The sequence below is a fragment of the Drosophila melanogaster genome, chromosome X, assembly GCF_000001215.4.
Source record: "Drosophila melanogaster chromosome X".
In the NCBI taxonomy this organism is placed as follows: Eukaryota; Metazoa; Arthropoda; class Insecta; order Diptera; family Drosophilidae; genus Drosophila; species Drosophila melanogaster.
Window position 1 is genome coordinate 4,790,686 of NC_004354.4, and position 18,202 is coordinate 4,808,887.

The 18,202-nt window shown below is 40.6% G+C and overlaps 1 protein-coding gene and 1 long non-coding RNA gene across 7 annotated transcripts, besides 3 other annotated features; both read right to left on the reverse strand.

Annotated features, from left to right (window-relative positions):
• Nucleotides 1-76: part of a mobile genetic element that runs on past the window's edge.
• Nucleotides 77-1,766: 1,690 nt separating this feature from the next.
• Nucleotides 1,767-2,116: a mobile genetic element.
• Nucleotides 2,117-6,545: 4,429 nt separating this feature from the next.
• On the reverse strand, nucleotides 6,546-14,177 carry CG2861 (uncharacterized protein). Of its 6 annotated transcripts, none has more exons than NM_001272317.1 (10): nucleotides 14,013-14,177; nucleotides 13,005-13,135; nucleotides 12,742-12,933; nucleotides 10,274-12,667; nucleotides 9,423-9,962; nucleotides 9,255-9,362; nucleotides 7,886-9,196; nucleotides 7,282-7,827; nucleotides 6,948-7,187; nucleotides 6,546-6,885 (listed from the first exon to the last, which is right to left on the reverse strand). In NM_001272317.1, the coding sequence occupies exons 2-10, from the start codon at nucleotides 13,083-13,085 to the stop codon at nucleotides 6,676-6,678; spliced, it is 5,622 nt and encodes a 1,873-aa protein (NP_001259246.1). In that variant the 5' UTR covers nucleotides 13,086-13,135; nucleotides 14,013-14,177; the 3' UTR covers nucleotides 6,546-6,675. The 6 variants fall into 6 exon arrangements, with proteins under 6 accessions (NP_001259246.1, NP_001401056.1, NP_001259245.1 ...); NM_001414071.1 differs by lacking the exon at nucleotides 13,005-13,135 and having other exon boundaries at nucleotides 6,581-6,885; nucleotides 7,282-7,356; nucleotides 7,414-7,827; NM_001272316.1 differs by having other exon boundaries at nucleotides 6,581-6,885; nucleotides 7,282-7,356; nucleotides 7,414-7,827; nucleotides 7,886-9,193; nucleotides 9,255-9,962.
• Nucleotides 10,010-10,081: a mobile genetic element.
• A 596-nt stretch (nucleotides 14,178-14,773) lies between the features above and the next one.
• On the reverse strand, nucleotides 14,774-14,998 carry lncRNA:CR45516 (long non-coding RNA:CR45516). The gene has a single exon (NR_123793.1). It is a non-coding gene; the product is annotated as a long non-coding RNA:CR45516 (long non-coding RNA).
• Between the last annotated feature and the right edge of the window lie 3,204 nt (nucleotides 14,999-18,202).

Here is an 18,202-nt window from a genome sequence, read left to right on the forward strand (position 1 = left end):
ATGAGGAGAACCACCCACCACCTCATTCGAAGAAAGGCACGGAAGGACAACAAAAGCCAAAGCCGCACATGGTTGTTGTTGCCTTAAGTAATCCGATTTAAAATGCACCAAATACATAATACACCCGCACAATCGCATTCGCATACGATCACGTCGACTTTTCATACCACTCCCCCCCCAATCCGTTCCCTACCCCACTGGCTTTTCCACACGGCTAAAAAATTAATCTTAAACGGAACATATATTTAGAGTCTTCAAATGTAAACTGCCACCTTTGTTGATAGTTTCAAAAGCTAGCGAAAGAAGAGGTGTTAAAAGATATATATATTAGATCAGTACAACATTTCTACAGCCCATGAAGATGAGACATATATGGAATAGAAGATCTACTAATTTTTCATGGTGCATCGCCTTACTTAACACCCATGCCCATTTTCCTCACGTTTATCCCTTCAGAGCTCGCATTTGTCCTCAGTGCTGGTGGTGTTGTTAGTGTTGGATAACGTCAAACTACATATCGTACTTATAGTATATAGCCGGGCTTTTGGTCCTCCTTATCCCTACATACCCAGAAACACCCCTCACCCCGCCCGTCGATCCATGCCACCCCCCCCCCCCACCTTATTCGAAGGCAATGTGGCTTTTGTATTTTGCGCATTACTTGCTTATTTTTTACGGTCCCAGTGTGCATGTGAATGTGCGAGAATTTGTGTGTGTGTGTGTGAGCTCTTCTTCGTTTCCCCGTTTTTTTTTTTCTGTTACCCGTGTATCTGTGTGGGTGTGTGTGAGTAATATTACTCTGTTGTCGTCGCCAACGTCAGCAAAGTTGTCGCCCTCAAATTCAATCTGCATTTTATTCCATTTTATTTTACTTTCCCAACGCCCAACTTTAAATATATCTAACTACATGACAAGGTCGGGCGATGGGCGATGGGCGGTGGGTGGAATTTGTTGAACGGGATGCTCACCAACAACAACAGCAATGAATACGGTGGGTGTAATCTACAGTAATCTGGCAACAGCAACAAAGTGAATAAAGTGATGACAAAAGTAAACTGTATCCAAAACAAAACCCCAATGAAGTTTATGATTTCGATTCTGCTCAACTAGAGAATCGAATTCAACTGTAGGTATATTAACATTGAATGCAATTCGTGCAGAGGGCACACAACTAAATTGTACAATACAAAAAATATATAACTAAAAAGAGGCAAAAAAAAAAAAACAAACATTTTATGATTTCCATTTTCGTTTTGCAATATAAGAGGATATTTCACGCACGAAATAAGAGTTCTTCTCTTTTTTACTCTCGCAGCCTTTTAATGTATAGCCAATAAAAGGTGAAGGATTATGTATTCCATTCTTTGAATACACATCAAATTGTTTGTGGTCTCATAAATATATATACATACATACAGTGGCAACGGTGCGTATGTGCAATTCGGCACTGCCTTTATTCTTTAGCCAAAATAACAATGAATATGAACCACATATAAAGGTGTTCTAAACTTAAAGATACATAGTTAATTTGTTGCAATAAATAATTAATAGATCATTTTAGCTTCCTAAAAATTTATTAAATGTACAAATTACCAGCTATATCCGCTTCGACAATGTGAATGTATAAATAATCTCGCCCCTGAAAAGAACTTGAAAATTATTTAAGAGGCTTAGGCCGTGATTTTGCGGAATTCCCGTGGGCAGCGAAATCTCAGTCCGCAGTCGAATATATTTGCATTCACATTTAATTTTTTTTTTTTTTTTTTTTTTTTTTTTTTTACGATGATGTTTTTATTATTTGATCAACGCACTGTTACCCATGCGGCAACTTAATTTGATCTGCTTAAATTATTTTATTTTACAATGTGTCTTGGTTACTTAAGACTAACAGATTTTTAATCCTAAAAATGATAGGGAGAATTATAATAGTTGATATAACATAGTAATTATTATTTATTTGATTATTCTAATGAATTTTAAAACTAAGACTTTCTAGGTCAAAACCAGGTTAGGGAGGTCATGAGGGTGGTGTCGCTTGAGTCTTCTTCTGACTCTAGTCCGAGGGTCAGCATTGACCACAGCTGCAGTTCCTAGCTTCCTTGCTAGGCTGTTGGGGATTCACATTTAAGAGGACGGAAACTTTTTGCCCATTTTGCTGGTCGAAAAATGTGTTGCCTACATTCGGGCGCTGTTTGTTTATTAGTCAATGCATTATGGGATTTCATTAGCATACCATATTTGCCGGCAATTCAATGGGATCGGATGAAAAATGAAGCCAAGTGTTGACAGAGCGAGAGCGAGGAGGGGTCAGGTGGGGAGGTGGGGAGCTGGGGATATGGGTTTTAACTGGAATGAGACCACACTATACGCAGTCGACAAACGACATGCCCACAATGTTGAGGGGGCGTGTTTTATCAGCATATTAACGATTATTTTCGACATTGCATATGAATACATAAATAAACAAAAATACGCCATCAACAAATATAAATGCATGTACAAATAAAGACCATGTGTGGGTGTGTGGGTGAGTGTGTGAGTGTGTGTGTGTGTTTGCGCGCGTGTAGCAATAATAACAATAACAATGTAAAATCGCTTAGATTTCAACCGCAGAAAGAGAGGTGGAGGGGGGGAATATGGAGTGGGGCGTGTGTGTGCGTGAAAGAGATGGGCGAACAACAAGAGAAAGGCGGAACGGAAGCGGAACGGAGAATTGCAATCCACGAGGAGACAGATCCAGAAATAAGGCAAAAAGCAGCGGAAGCACAACGTGGATGCTCGGGAGCCTGGAAAAAAGTTATTCGAAATGCCTCTGGGCACGTACAATCCATTCATTCAGCAAATACCAATAATAGACACGTACGGCAAGAGCCGTGCGAGTGGGACGGCCATCTGGTGTGCGACAGAGACGGCCGTATGCGACGCTGTGTGCGGCGAAGAAATGAAGGCATTTGAAAATGGCACAAAACACAAAAGTCAATGAATAAGCAGCCAGTGCAAGTAAAGCAAATTTGCTAAGGACAATGGGAGTTTTGAGAGGAGTGAAGAGGGGAAAGGGAGAGAAGTGGATACACCGAAAGAAAGGTTTCACTTTCAATTTTCAATTTCAAATCAAAAATCGCACCTACATTCTACTACATTTTTACACCAGCACTTTTAATAAATCTAAAAGAATTAACAGCTTATGGAAAGTTAGTTAATGTTGAAGTGCCGTAACTCAGATAATTCCTCACTTAGTGTCAAATATATAGATTTTTTCTGCCTGCATTAGGGGATATTTAGAGGAAAAGGGCAGGAAGTACGCCCAAGTATGGAACGATGCGACACACATGGCATAAGAAAACAATATGGCAAAACAATTTAGATAAGTTCAAACAACTGCCGTTACTCCCCCCCCCTCACTACGCAGTACACCCATCCTCGATTCCATTGCCCCTCCGGAAAACGCCTTGGAATGAAAATGTTTTTCTTGCCTAGGAATGCTGGGCCTGCAGGGCGAGAACTAGAAGAAAGTCGGTGATGCTGCTCGCCGCCATGTTAAAATAATAGTTACGTTTCCCCAGCTCCCGCATATCTCCCATTTGACTTTCATCTTTTCCGCCGTGTGCTGCGATCGTTAATCACCGCCAGGGGGTTAAGCCGGCGCCTAAGGGTTAAGGCGCTCCCCCGGCGAGGGAAGTGCGTGCCATCCTGAAAGATCCCATCTCGAAACTCACCCACGTCATCCTTCCGTGGTCCTTCTGTATATTTGTCATGACATTGCAGTTTTCAAGTTAAGTTCCTATGGAATTTTAATTTTCCCTCGGCGAGTACCAAAAATATTTATGGCTGGAAAAGCGTGGAGGGGGGTGTGTGCAAAAAATGCAGAAGGCGAAGGAAGTGTAGGAGGAAGCGTTGACAGACAAGCCCCAAGTAATTTGACCAAGTTCAAAGTAATGTTTTGAGTGCCGGCAATAAAAAATGAAATATTGAGATTAAGCTAAACGCAACTTCTAGTCGACTGGGCTATTACCCTGTAAGAATCAACGCGACCGCATATTTTAACGCCTCTTTCTATTGCATTGCTTTTATGCTCTTATATCGCGAGCCATAAAAAACAAACACGCAGTGCCAGATTTGTGCCAAATACTTGTATTTTACGACCTAATTGAACGATATGAGCCATTCGTTTATGGTCCAAGTTTCTGCGCTTTTGCAGGGTATTTATGATGGGTACGAAAAAGAATTGTAGGGAAACTGCATTCATTCCTTAATGTGCCCCAACAGCTTGTCAAGTCTTTGTTTTTCTTGTTGCCTTTTGTTGTCAGCTTAAGCTGATACCACCCGCCGCCCACTGTCCAATGTCCATCGCTCCTTTAACCTCTCGGTGGCCCAGGGGGGTCCAACCCGTCGTCGCCTCACTAAACCCATTAAAACGTCATAATCAACATAATCATAAAGATAATGCATAACAGAACAGAGGGGAGAATTTGTACGCTGGTCAGCCATTTTATCCACGCCCCTATTGCTTGCTTTCTTCCCCTTTCTTCGCTACACTCTGCTGGCATTCTCTCATTATTATTTCGCCAAGCTCGGCCACAAAAGGCGACTAAAGCCTGACCTTTGCTTAATTATGGTAATTAGCACACACAAAAAAATGGCCAAGCCGCGCCAAAGAGGCAAAACCAAACGGAATGGAACGGAACAGAACAGAACGAAACGGATGGGAAGGGAAGGGAAGGGAACGGAAGGGAGGAGACGAAGAAGAAGAACGGGTCTGCAATGGGTCGGAAGGACGCAGGACTCTTGGGAGCGAGCAAGCTGAAAGCTAAGCATGCAAAATTACTGACCCCATGCATAGGAAGAAATGAGGATGCACTTCACGCTCGGAAACTTAACACATTCACACACATTTCTCATTCTTCTTCTCTCGTCTTCTTGTTTCTTGAACCACAGTGTTTTTTAGGAAATTTAAAAATATATATATATTGATTTTAATTAGTGCAGCCTAAGAAGTTACCTTCAGTGTATTGGCAGGACTTTAAGCTGGAACAGCAGCTGCAAGTCTGTCCACTGGATGCGAATGTGGATGATGACGTTGACAACGACGAGGAAGGACCAAAGCTGCTGTCCTGATATAAATATTAAAACATAGAAAAAAGCACAGGACAGCTAACGAAAAAAGTGAGCAGCAGGCAAAAGCTGAAAGCCGAAAGTGAATTGCTTCCGCATTTTCGTTCGCTTTAAGCGCTGCTCAAGTGCCGACCATGCCCCCAAAAACCACCCGTCCCCCCAAAAAAAAGGATTTGCAATAATATTATGCAATATTTGTTTCACTTTGTCCTGGCCATGCTTCACTTTTCTTCTTTTTTTTTGTTGCGCTGCTTTTGCGTTTAATTTGCGCATTTCATTTAATTTGCCGTGAATTTGCGGGCCATTCATTTTGTGTTTGTTCTGGAGCAAAACGGTGTACGAGGGTTAAGGCTCTCGGACAAGCGGCAGCCGGGGGTTATGGGGTTAAGGGGCATCCCCGGCCAAGTGGGGACAACTTCCGCTGCTGTCAAGTTGAGGTGCGCCCTTTGTTGCGCAAATTATAACAGTCTGCAGTTTTCATTTTGCACTGCAGTTTCGCCTTAAAAATTCCGTTGCATACTTCCAGGGGCTATTTTCTTATCAAAATTAGCTGGAAATAAATGATGAAACGGCGGCCCAAAAATCATATGCCTAAGTACGCTTTTATATCACGCTTATAAATTATATTACATAAATCTAGGATATATATAATATACATATAATATCAGAATGTGTGCAACGGAACGATGTGCAACGGAACGCTAGCGGATGCCACTTTTTCTTCAAGTTGAACTCTTTGGAAAGGTCAACTGTCTGCGGCTGGCATCAATATGATATCAAATGTCGGATCGACTTATTTGGCCTCACACACACACACACACACACACGCAGGCACAGACACCGACTGGCTCACCCACACAGAGACACAGGGAAAAGGGACGAGGCAAGGACTTCGGGGCAGTCAGTAATGTGTAATTTATTGCTGTGCTCAAATTGAAACTAAGCGCCATTAAAAAACAATAAACTAAACATGTAATAAATTCAGACCAAACAAGAGCACACACATATGTATGTACACATGTGTGGTAAATACCGAAGCACAAACACACACACACACATGCAAACAGCAAAAAACTGTTCAAAATAAATTGACCAAATCTGTTGGATAAAAGGATTTGAAAGCAATTAATTGCTAGCGCATAGAATACATCAAAATACCCACACGGTCGCAGCAATGGCAGCAACATCTGAAACAACACATAGAAATAATAGCAGCAAGGGAAGAAAATTGCACTTGCTAAATAACCGAAAGTATAATGAAATTCAAAATCAACTACATATATAACAAATTTTAAATTTAACAATGAACAAAAATTATTTTCATTTTCATTTCATTTCATTGCCAGCTTAAAAAATATATGTTCGGTCGTGTAAATTTCTATCGATTTCTAAAGCCGCCCAACCACGCCCACAATTTTTTGGAAATTTTTTTTAAATTTTTTATATATTTGTTTTATTTTTTAAGGTTGCAATTGTGTTACATTTTATTGAGTCTGGCGATTGTGTATGTGTAAATGTAGATTCTTCATAAACTTGTAGTGTAAAAGGTCTTATATAATAAGACTACATGTCTTGACTGCGGTGCAAGTGAATAAGTGGCTTCCTATAATTGAGCAGACGCCATTTCGTGGATCGTTTTCTACCGATCATCTTTAGAACTCGCTTCAGTTTGCTTTTCCCAAACCCAGTTTTCTCCATTAAAGACTCCATGCGTAGAAACTTGTTTTCGGCATAGGAACTAATTACCTTGCGATAGGCAGCGTTTAGTTCCAACTAAGAAAGAAAGAAATTGTATATTTATTTTCGATCTATTATGAAATAGTTTCCAAGCATACCGGTTTTCCAAATTCAGAACTTTGTGGGATCCCCGATATTTCACACCAATAGGCATACAAATAAAACTTGCTGATACGCCACTTGGGACGCTTAATTTTGCACATGCACTTGAAAATCTTACGCAAACTGTCTTTGGATAGCATTGTTCGCTCCCTGAGATCCTTAAGAGTCCGGTATTTCCGACCTGCATAGGCCATTTGAATAAAACCACCAACGCTTTCGATCGAACCCGATGCGATCTATTTAAAATAAAAATAAAAAAAAAAAAAAACAAAAAACAAAAAAGTACAAATGCTCTTTTATGAGTGTTCATTTAAATGTTTTTATTTATACCTGTTTATTTATATCAGCTAGACGTTGCATTGAAAGCAAAAATTGACGAGAGGGTGGATAATTCGGTAGAAAATTCTGTGGATAATTTGGTGGATAAGTCCCTTGAGAGTTCATCGGTGGTAAATTTCTTACAGGATAGTTCAGACGGCCCCTTGGGTAGCATAAATCATTCCTCATCGGGGGATAGAGCGTGTTATTGTTCTGAAAGGGAATACCACCCATTGGATATGTACTGGGAGACGGCTCCCCGGGATAGGAGTAATGGTGTCTCATTGACGGGTTAATGTTATATGGTTGGTATCGTGGAGCTGGAAAAACGCTTTCAAATGACGGTTCCGCATCAACGTACATGGAATGATGCAATCTCAATGGTTGGGGTTGGTTCATATGATACTGACTGGTCGGGCGATGCAGTGGATAGGCCCTTTGATAGGGATAATAGCCCCTTGTTGAGAAGGGGTGTTGAGCATTCTGAAAGTTTGGCTCCTGGTACATTCCAGGTAATCGTGAAAATCCGCGTGTCGGAGATTGTGTCGTCGATGTATTCTGAAAAATATCACATATAACTTGTAAAAAGCGCATATAGAAGAAAACATGCAGTTACCTGTGGTTTATTTGCGGAAAGCTTGGGAATTTTATAACGATGCATATGCATTCCAGTATTTTTTGTATCCTTATTTTCATCATCATTTGAACGTTTTTTAGCATATGATTTCATTTTTTCGTTCAATAGTTTCGAAGGCATTCGCTTTAATTGAGCAATTTTTGGTTGAGAAGTTATTGTTGCAGCAGCTTTAGAAGTACTAGGCTGCATATCTAGTAGCTCAGAAATGTTTTGTTTACGTTTAACTGGTATTATTAGATTGTCGGGTATGACATCTTCTTCTTCGTTTTCGTCTTTATTTACTTCTGATTCGAAAATTTTAAATTTGAAGAGCTTTGAGTTGGACGCACTGTTCATCAACTTACGCTTTTTGGAAGATTTAGGTTTTATGCTGGCGCTCACGAATGCTTTAAATTTAACAGGTTTTACAGTTGGTTCAACAATGTCAGGATTACGTGGCATTTCCACCTGATCGTTTGGATTATCGGCCAAATTACAATTTACAGTTGGATCTTCTGTGATAGCATTTCCTAGAGCCGACTCTAGCATAGCCTTTTTATTCTGCCTTTTATTGATCGCTTTAGTATATCTCGATTGTTGTGCTTCCTTGCGTACATCTTCAAATGTTTTGGTGCAACGTCGCTCAGCATTAGCTTTGGAATCTTTGAATGATTTCTTTGGAATATTAGGTAAGTTAAACTTTGCATAAAAGAATGAATTTTCCTTTAACTCCTGCGATTCTTGTTCTTGGTAATGTGATACCCAAGACTTTTTGTCCTTATTTATCAGTTTAAAGTCGTTCTGCTTAGCTGGCAAAGGACTTTCACACGGTTTAAAGTTCGGCTCATAATCTGTAGAGCTACAAGGGTTTACGTCTGCATTCGAAAAGAAAGGCTTAAGGATATTTTTTGGTTTGCGTGCATTATCCTCTGGTTCTTTCATTAAATTCAAAGCTATCGGTGTTTTGGTTCTTATTGGGATCCTTGATGGCTTGTGCTTTGGCATCACTGGTTCAACATTCATCTTACCTTCTTCTTTATTTGAATTGGGCAATATAAAGCGATTCTGAATAGGCAATTGAGAACCAGAATTTCTTTCCATTGGAGTGCATACTTTAGTGGCACATTTCTTCAAATTTAATTCACTTGGGTTAGTAAATCCAGTATTCTCGGCATTTGAAATCATAAAATCACGCCTAAAAGCTTTTAGGTTACAAGGCCCAATTGTGCCTCCATTGGATGATCTGGAAGCTGCTTCTGGGGGTTGATCTGGACTGGGCTCTCTAATGGGAGCACTTTGAAGTTTTTTCTGCTGAAATAAAACATTGCAATTGTAAAAAACCATAACTGTTAAGAAAGTGTATACAAACATTTTGAGAATTCGGTGTCATCTGACAGTTCACATTGGTCTCATCATTGCTCTCCGACGAAGAAGAACTGGATGACTCCTCAAACAAGCTTTGATGTTTTTTCTCCAACTGTTGAAATAAAACATAACAATTGTAAAAAACCATAACTTTTAAGAAGTGCATACTAACATTTTGAGAATTCGGTGCCATCTGACAGTTCACATTGCTTTCATCATTGCTCTCCGACGAAGAACTGGATGACTCCTCGGACAACATGGGCTCTGGCAAGTCGAAATCGAAATCATATGTGGGGCTTCTTAACGGCGATATAGCATGAACGCGCACCAATGTCAAATCTGTCAAATGCTCTTCAAAGGTGCCACACGCTTGCATGGGCACGGGTGGCGGAGGTGATGGTGATTCAAGGCGGGTTGGTTGGCCCAACTGAAAATTTATTTCCCCATTGGATTCAAATAGCTTGTGGGGAATTGGAACTTTTGGAGATCGACGTTTCCGGTTACGCGATCGTGAAGATTGTGAAGAGTCGGAGCTGCTCGAGCAGGTGGAGCAGCTCGAGCAGGTGGAGCAGGTCGTACACGATGACCAGGATGAAGAGCTTGACGATGAGCTTGATAAAGAGCGTACTACAGGGCGCAATGAAGAGCTTGATGGTGAAAAACGTAATGAAGGCTTTGACACGCGACCTTGCTTAATCCGTCCATCTGACTTCTAAAATAAGTAATATTAAAAGGAATATTTAAAGTGGAAAGCAAAAAAATCTTAAAAACAAAAGAATGCTATAGTCGAGTTCCCCGTTGCTCAGCTAGTGTGAATGCGAACGCAAAATTCCTTACCAAATCGAAAACTTTAAATAAAATATAAACATAATATAATATTAAATGAAACAATTTTAATTATTTAGACACAATATGATAACTATGTACTTTAGTTAAATTTTATATGTCCCAACCGTTCTAGCTTTTTAGCCCTTACTTAAATAAATAAATAAACATGATGATAAATATGAATATAATATATACCATAGCGTTTTTGTTTTTGCCAAGTCCTAATATTTCTGTGTCTTCTGCGCTCTTCGTCGATGGCTGTTTGTTGTTCCTTGTTGGAAGTTGTGGAATGTCTAGCGTTGGCAAAGAAGATTGTGGCATATTGGAGTTTGCTACGGTATGCTGAGCAGCATGTTCGTCAAATAGTACTGGGAACTTAATTGGCGATATGGGTGGCATCGACCCTAGTGCGAGTATCTCGCCAACGGTTGATTGTACAGGCGTATTAATAGGATTTATGTAAGTGGGTGTTTCTAGAGGTACGGGCTCAATGGGTAGCGGTACCTTTACGGTGTTCTGTATTTTATTCATTGACGCTTTCGGTTGCCTTGGTGCTTTCGGTACCCTGGGGTTCTTCGGAATCTTGGGTACTTTTGGTTCCTTTGGAGCTTTTGGTACCCTGGGTGCCCTGGGTGCCCTAGGCGCTTTAGGTTCCTTGGGTACCTTTGGCGGCTTCGGCTCCTTCGGTACCCTAGGTGCCTTTGGTTGTTTAGGTGGCTTTGGTTCCTTAGGTGGCTTTGGTTCCTTAGGTGGCTTTGGTACTCTTGGTGCCTTCGGTACTCTTGGTGCCTTCGGTACTCTTGGTGCCTTCGGTACTCTTGGTGCCTTCGGTACTTTGGGCGCCTTAGGTTCCTTGGGCGCCTTAGGTTCCTTGGGCACCCTAGGAGCTCTTGGCTTAGGCTTCGGCTTGATTTGAGCCGTTTGTCCTTGTGCCGATACCCCAAAGGGTATATCTGTCCCCGGTTGCTGGTTGCACACTTTTTTAGCACGTGGTTTTCTGGGAGCCTTGGGCTTGATCGGTTGTATAGGTAAATTCAGAACAACAGCAACGTTTGGAATCTGCTGACTATTTGGTATTGTAGGTCCTCCTCCATTAGACTCCATGACCCCGGTACTATTTACATTAAGTATATTTGTATTATTGGTATTATTGGCTCTCTTCCTGTAAGCCCGCTTGACACGAGGCACAGGTGCCTGGGAAGAGGTTTGAGGAGCTTCTCCATTTGGCGGAACTCCTAAAGGTATATCCTGTTGAGATTCCTGACCGGGTACCATCTTAGCAGTTTTTTTTCCAGGACCTCTGGGCTTCCTAACCTTGGGGATCGATTGTATAGGTGCACTCGGAGCACCATCACCTACAGCACTCTCGGAGGACTGATTTGTATTCACGGTCTTATTGACTCTCTTCTTGTAAGTACGCTTGGGTGGAGGCACAATTATTTTATCGATTGTTTGTACTCGTGGATTTTCAGCAACAGACACCATTGGTATCTGCCTATTCCATGGCATCAGAATATTAGTTCCGCCGGGCTCTACAAGTCCTTGTCGTATTGTAGGTGCCACTCCATTAGACTGTATGACCCCAGTACTATTTTTATTTGGTATATTTGTATTATTGGTCTTATTGGCTCTCTTCGTGTAAGTCCGCTTGACAGGAGGCTTAATAATCTTTCCGATTGTTTGTATTGGACGATTTTGAGCAGCTGGCACTGTTAGACTTTGCGAAACCGTTGGCATTAAGTCATTGGGTTCATCTGCTGGCATAGTGCCGTTCTGCATCGGAAATGGGCATGCAGGCCAATTATTGGGATTTGGAAAGTTTTGAACTGAAGATGTTATCGTCGACGTGGCCTTCTTCGGTCTCTGCGTTCCCGCAGCCGCATTTTCCTTCTTGGCAGCTTCCCTCAACAACTTTCCAATGTTGGACTTTGATGGCGCCTTAATGATTCTCTTGACCGTCCGGGGCTTTCTAATCTTGTAGGCGGTTCCTCGTGTTGAATTGGCAGCTGACATATATGTTCTGTTAGCTGGATTGACAAAGTCCATATTTATGGCACTTATCAAATCATATGGCAAATTAGCATCGATATTAGATTGTGTGTCTGCTGGATGGGTTTCTACGTCACAAGAGGTAATCGGTAGTTGATTAAAATCCAAATTTAAATCTTCAATTAAATCAGAAATTGAAATAATATCCGAATCAGAATCTGTGTTATTTGGCGGCTTGTCGTTTGTATTATTGGACGTAGTTGGTAATTTATCCATGTTTGTATCGCTTTCTATTTTACAAACAAAATTCGCATTTATTTTAGATTGTTTAGCAGTGGGCTGAGTTACTTCATCGCCAGACTCATTTGAAGAATTATTGTCTAGATCGCTGGGAATATCAAAAATTGAAGAATTCATATTCCTTGTAGATTCTGTATTAGTTGGCTGAGATATGTGTTCACTGTATGTACTTGGTAGTCCATTGTCTATTGAATTTATTCCTGTGTTAATTACCACACCCGCTTCCTGATTTATGTTAATGAGTGGATTGAATGAATTAGCCATTGGCATCATATCAGGCATAGACGAAATTATCCTTGGCTGTTGAAAAAAAAAGATAGATCATTTTAATCGCCTTACCAATCTGACATTCAAAAGTATTTATGCACACGTACATTTTGTCCTTGATTTCCCTCTATGGTTGATGGTTCCAATGTTGGTTCTGCAATTGTCGAAGGAGGTACATCCGGACTTACATTATTCGCATTTTCGTTTAGCGCCTGGCTCTGCTGATCCTGTCCAATGGCATCCTCCTGTTCGCCCAATCCAATGGAGTTCCAATCAAAGTTGTTGTTGGAAATTGGATCCTGTCATTAAGTAGTCAATATTTCGAGTTGTGTTAAAATAAACCTGATAAGTGCTAATACAGGAAACCCACCGGATATCGCATCCTGGTTTCAGCACTGATATCGATATGGCTTATATGCCGTCTGACGAATTCAATAATTTCGTAATCCATATCGCTCAATGATGAAACTGGTCTGCTCCGATTGTCCTGAAAGCCAGAGACTAACTGAATTTTATATGGATTGTTGAATTCGATAAGAAATGAAAAGTCAAAGCCACCTATGCTGATTTTTTTTTTCTTAAAGCATTCAAAGCAAAAATCTTTATGAACATTGAACAGCTAGGCAAATGAAAAGGGACTAAAATTACCAAATATTCTTAAAAATCGTTGGTAGCCTTGCCTGCTGTCCATGCCATCGTATCTTAATCAAAATAATTGAATAATGTATATATATAAGTACGATAACAACAACAACAAGAGAGAATGCTATGGGCTCGATCGCGAAATTCTACATTTTTTGGCTGAAAGGCGTTAGAAGAGGCGTGGCCAAAGTGTTTTTGGTATACCGGTAGAAATTGGCAAGACAAAAAAATTAAAATGAAGAAAAATCGAACATTTTTTTAAAAGTGTGGCCGTCACAGTTTCGGAAGTGTCAAATTTTTTTTTTTCTTTTTTTGCAAAATGGCTTTAAGAAATAAGATATTTGACCACTATCACCCGCTATTAATAAGAACATACCTTTATCTCAAAGAAAGAACAAAACAAAAGCAACTAATTTAACAGAATTACCATTTAGTTATAATCACAATGCAGAAGGCGAAAACTTTGACAGACACAAAAGCGTTGTTGTTGTTGGGAAAACGTAAAAAAAAAATGTACATTGGTGTTTGTAATCTGTAATAATATGGAAAATATCGTGTGCTGAAAAGTTTTTGCAATGCAAAAAACGTATGCTGCTCGAATTAATGACGGTTGGGGTTCGCAGTTCTCTATAACTCTGGTATTTGAATATACGTATGTACATGTATGTACATGTATGTAAATGTATATATGTACATATATGTATGTACGTACAATAACCTTCAGTAAGAAACTCACCTGCGGATGGCAGATCTGCAAATTGTCTGCAGTCCGATTATCTGTTAAACTATTATTATTAAGCACTACTATTATTCAGCACTCGCGGTTTTGTCGTTTTTTCCGAAAAATAATTTTTATTTTTTTTTTTCCTTTACATAGCAGAGATGTTGATCGTCTCGCTGACTTATTGCAACTGAAAATGATTCCCCCTCCGTTGACAGTCCCAAACTCAACTCGTTGACGTATTTGTCAGTGCTACTTAGATTGATCAAATTATTGGACAAAAACGTATACGGTTTCCAGTACTGAAAACTACTAAAAGTTTAAAAATAAATAGTAATTATACCAACGATACAGCCATCCCTGTCTGCAAGTTTCAATGATATTCCAAAGATATTCCACCTGGCGGGCTAAATGTTCTGTTTATTAATGCGAATTTCAATTCGGTCAAATAATATGCTTACGTAATTTATGTATATCAAAATTGCGATCGGCAGTTGCAGTTTGGTGGTCCTTTGGATGGCTAGTGTTATGGTGGCTCCTGTTTGCCATTTGCCTTCATACGCACCGTTGAGCATGGGCATTTGTTTGCCAGGTCCTGGCCAGGACCTCCAGTATCGTTCTCATCCTCAACCTCGTCCAGTTGGCTGTGGCTGCTGTTGCTTTAGCAGCTCTTGTGGTTTATTATAACTGCATATATCATGCAAATATCCACACACAAAGGGGGCGGTACCCGTTTCCCAGTGCTCAGCTCCCAGTTCGCAGTTTCCCAAAAACCCCCGAGCAACCGAAAATCCAAACACAAACACAAACACAAGCTTCAGCAAGAGCTTGAGGGTGAGGTTTTGGTGGGTGTTTGGTGTGGAGGGGGGGAGGTGGGTGAGGGAATAGGAGGTAAGGAGATCGAGGTCCTTGTATCAGAGGTTGTTTGGTTTCTGGGGTGTGGCTGGCCTTTTTTGAGGGCTGCAGTGACAGGTCCTTGCACAAATTCGGTTTTTGCATGCTTAGGTCGCCTTCTTTTCCCCCAGCTCGTTTACGAGAATTATTTTATAAATTTTCATAGTTTTCACTTTGATTAAAAGTGCGGTCATGGCTTCTGCGGCCTGGATTTCTGCTATGCTGGCAGGCTCCATTACCATGCGCAAAATGGAAAAGCCGGCCGCAAAAGTGCACGCAACGGAAATCGAGTGAAGTCCTGCGACAGCGTCTTACGGAAAATCCTGCCCAGTTTCAATTCGTCCAAGAAGCAACTTCTGCAGGGTTTTCTCTTCTTTCGGCTTAATTCTCATATCTCGTCGATTTGGAAATAAAGTCAGGTAGTATGGTCGTTTCTGAAATATATAATAGAAAATTGAAAGGTTGTTTATATAGCATATAACATAGAGCATATAGCATTAAAATCGCATGAATCCATCCTTCGGTATATTCTATAAAGGACTTCAGTGTTGGTCAATAAAATGCATAACTCTAATTTCTGTTCGAACAACCCTAACAGGCACTATTGATGGCAATACGGAACAACTTCTGATTTGACAAATACCCCAATTTGAAGCGTTTGCCAATTTGTGGCAATGTCCACAATTGATTTAGGTAAGCGAGGTCATCAATTTCAGTTGCATGCCGCCCATTTCGACGACAACAACAAGTGCCGGACCCAAATTGATTTATCTGCTCGCCAGATTTTCGCTCAGTGCAGCCGCACACTTTGGATTAGCCAAGTATTCATTGCATTATTGGCATTAATTGCTCAGCCAGCAAAAACCGCATCACATTCCTCCTTCAAAGTGTATTTCATTTTATTTCAATATTTGACAAATGCATTTATAATTGCTGGCCGCAGATAAAATCCAATGTGCCATCGTCATCGTCTTCCGAACAGTTTGTAATTGGTAATTTACGACATTTTCCTTGTTGTCTTAACGAGCTTAGCTCTTATTAGATGTTCTGATTTAACAGGCAAATTCCAAATTGCATTGACGTCCTGTGGTTGGCCCAAAGCTATCGACTGCACAAAAGTGCCACCAACTATAGCTTATGGTTATATGTATGTAGATTTAATCTGAATATTATTGATAAATAACTAAAGTGCACAAAGCCTAAAGGAGCATGTATTTTTACTAAAAAAGATACACATATCTATAAAAACATTTAAGGTCTTAAGCCAAACTCAAATCACTGTAGATGTGTGATTTGCGATGGCTTCGCTTTAGACCATTTTGCGCACTCGAGTGTGAGCCATATATTTTTCTTTAAATTGCTTGAACTTGTCATTTGCCGTCGACTGCCATTTAATTTCACTAATTAATTTGTTTTTCTCCAAAACACACACCAAAAGGATGAAATGAAGGCACGCGGCAGCTGCCGCAAAAGCCAAAAACAACAATTAAACATAAATCTTATAAATTTCCGTAGCCAAAACTTCCTGCCAAGGCTTTTTGTCTCCGCCGTCTAACCGTCTCTTTCGCACACCATAAGACCCTCTCTTTCGTTTCAGTTGAGATTTCTCGCCGTGCCACCGAGCATATTTCATTTCGGCTGCAACTTTTCCAAGACACGCCCACCACGCATGGACCCCGCCCCCTTTTCCTTAGCCCGAAAAAAACTTTTACCCAAAAAGCGGTCGAAAAGAAGAAGCCGAGAGAAGAAGAGGCAGCGCATTGTTTGTTGTCTAACAGTCTATGACTATTTAAAACAACCACATAAGCACACACACAACCACATACAGCAGCGGTCAAAATTATAATGAACTTGCGTATGATCTAAGAAATCTAATCTAATCAAAAATAAGAATAAAATGTATACGGTAATGACAATAGGCCGAAATAATTTATAAGGTCTGCTTTAAAATGTTCTTAATTATAATGATAAATGCTAGGATTTTGAGGGGAGGTGTAAGTGCTCATATAGATTCACATGTAATTTAATTTTACTATTTTACTTTGGCTGCTGCTGGTTTTCAGTTTGCAATTACTTTGTTGGCGGAAAAGTGCAACAAGGCTACACCCACACACACACTCACACACACAGACAGACAGACACACATCGAAGGACCACACAAAACATTTGTTACAATTTCCCACGTAAATACTTCCTGCCAAGAAACGCTCTCCCACACACACGCACACACAGACACACACACATATGCAAAAGCACAATTATAATTGTCATAACACAAAAGCAGCTGAAAATTTAGTGCCAAGTGCGAAAAGTTCCACCAACTGTAGAAGAAGAAGAAGAAGAAGCTGCAGGGAAAGCGAGGATTTTATGGAGCTAGCAAATTCCCATTCCGTTCGACGCGAGGGTAGTTCCTAAAGTTGCTTCATTTCATCTTTGAATATCACACGTATTTCAAGACCTAAAAAAAAGTATCTAAAAGTATGTAACACTGCGGCTTTATTATGCAACTTTAAAAAATGCTCATTCTTTGAAAAATGCATTTTGGCATACTTTTCGAACGCCTCTCGCTGCACTTCCTCACCTCCCCCCCCACCGCACTTTCTTTGGGCCAACTCCCTTTCTCTTTCTGGCCGTGACACGTTGATAAATGACATTTGCGGCGTCAATGTGAATTTTATAAATTCTCGCAACTTTCACGCCCGCTGCGAGCTTCTTTTCGAGAGCAGATGATGGTGTGAAAAGCCAGGAAAACCAGGAAAAACCAAAAAACTGGCCAAAACAAAACGCTGACGCCAGCGGCAATAAGCTCGAATGAAAGTGCTTTTGGTAGGATGTTGGGGGCGTTGGGATTGGATGGTTAAATTGTGGGTAGCGGTAGTTTTTCGTCGCCTTGGTAGTTGCATATTTTTTATGACACTTTTGCGGCTTATCAACGTCAGGGCAAACACATGCACTTGAGCCCATCCACGTTACTTTCGCCACTAACCAATTTCACATGCTCCATTCTTCACCGCCCCCTTTGTCACATTATTTACATTGTCAACAAGCTGTCGCTGGTTTTTCGCAGCTCTTTCATTATGCCAGCTGGCTGGCTGTTGATTTTCCTCAATTTTTTTCCCGCATATAGTCGTTTTTTGTTTTGTTTTAAATCTTTCTACCCCAGTAAAAGTTTAATTACTATGGCCGAAATCCGTCAGTATCATGCCGTATGCCGTTAACTTTACCAAGTAACTTTTTCCGCCAACCAATCCGAGGGCAACAGGTTGAGATCGAACGCGAATCTTGGCCAAGCGGCGCAGAACTTGCCGATG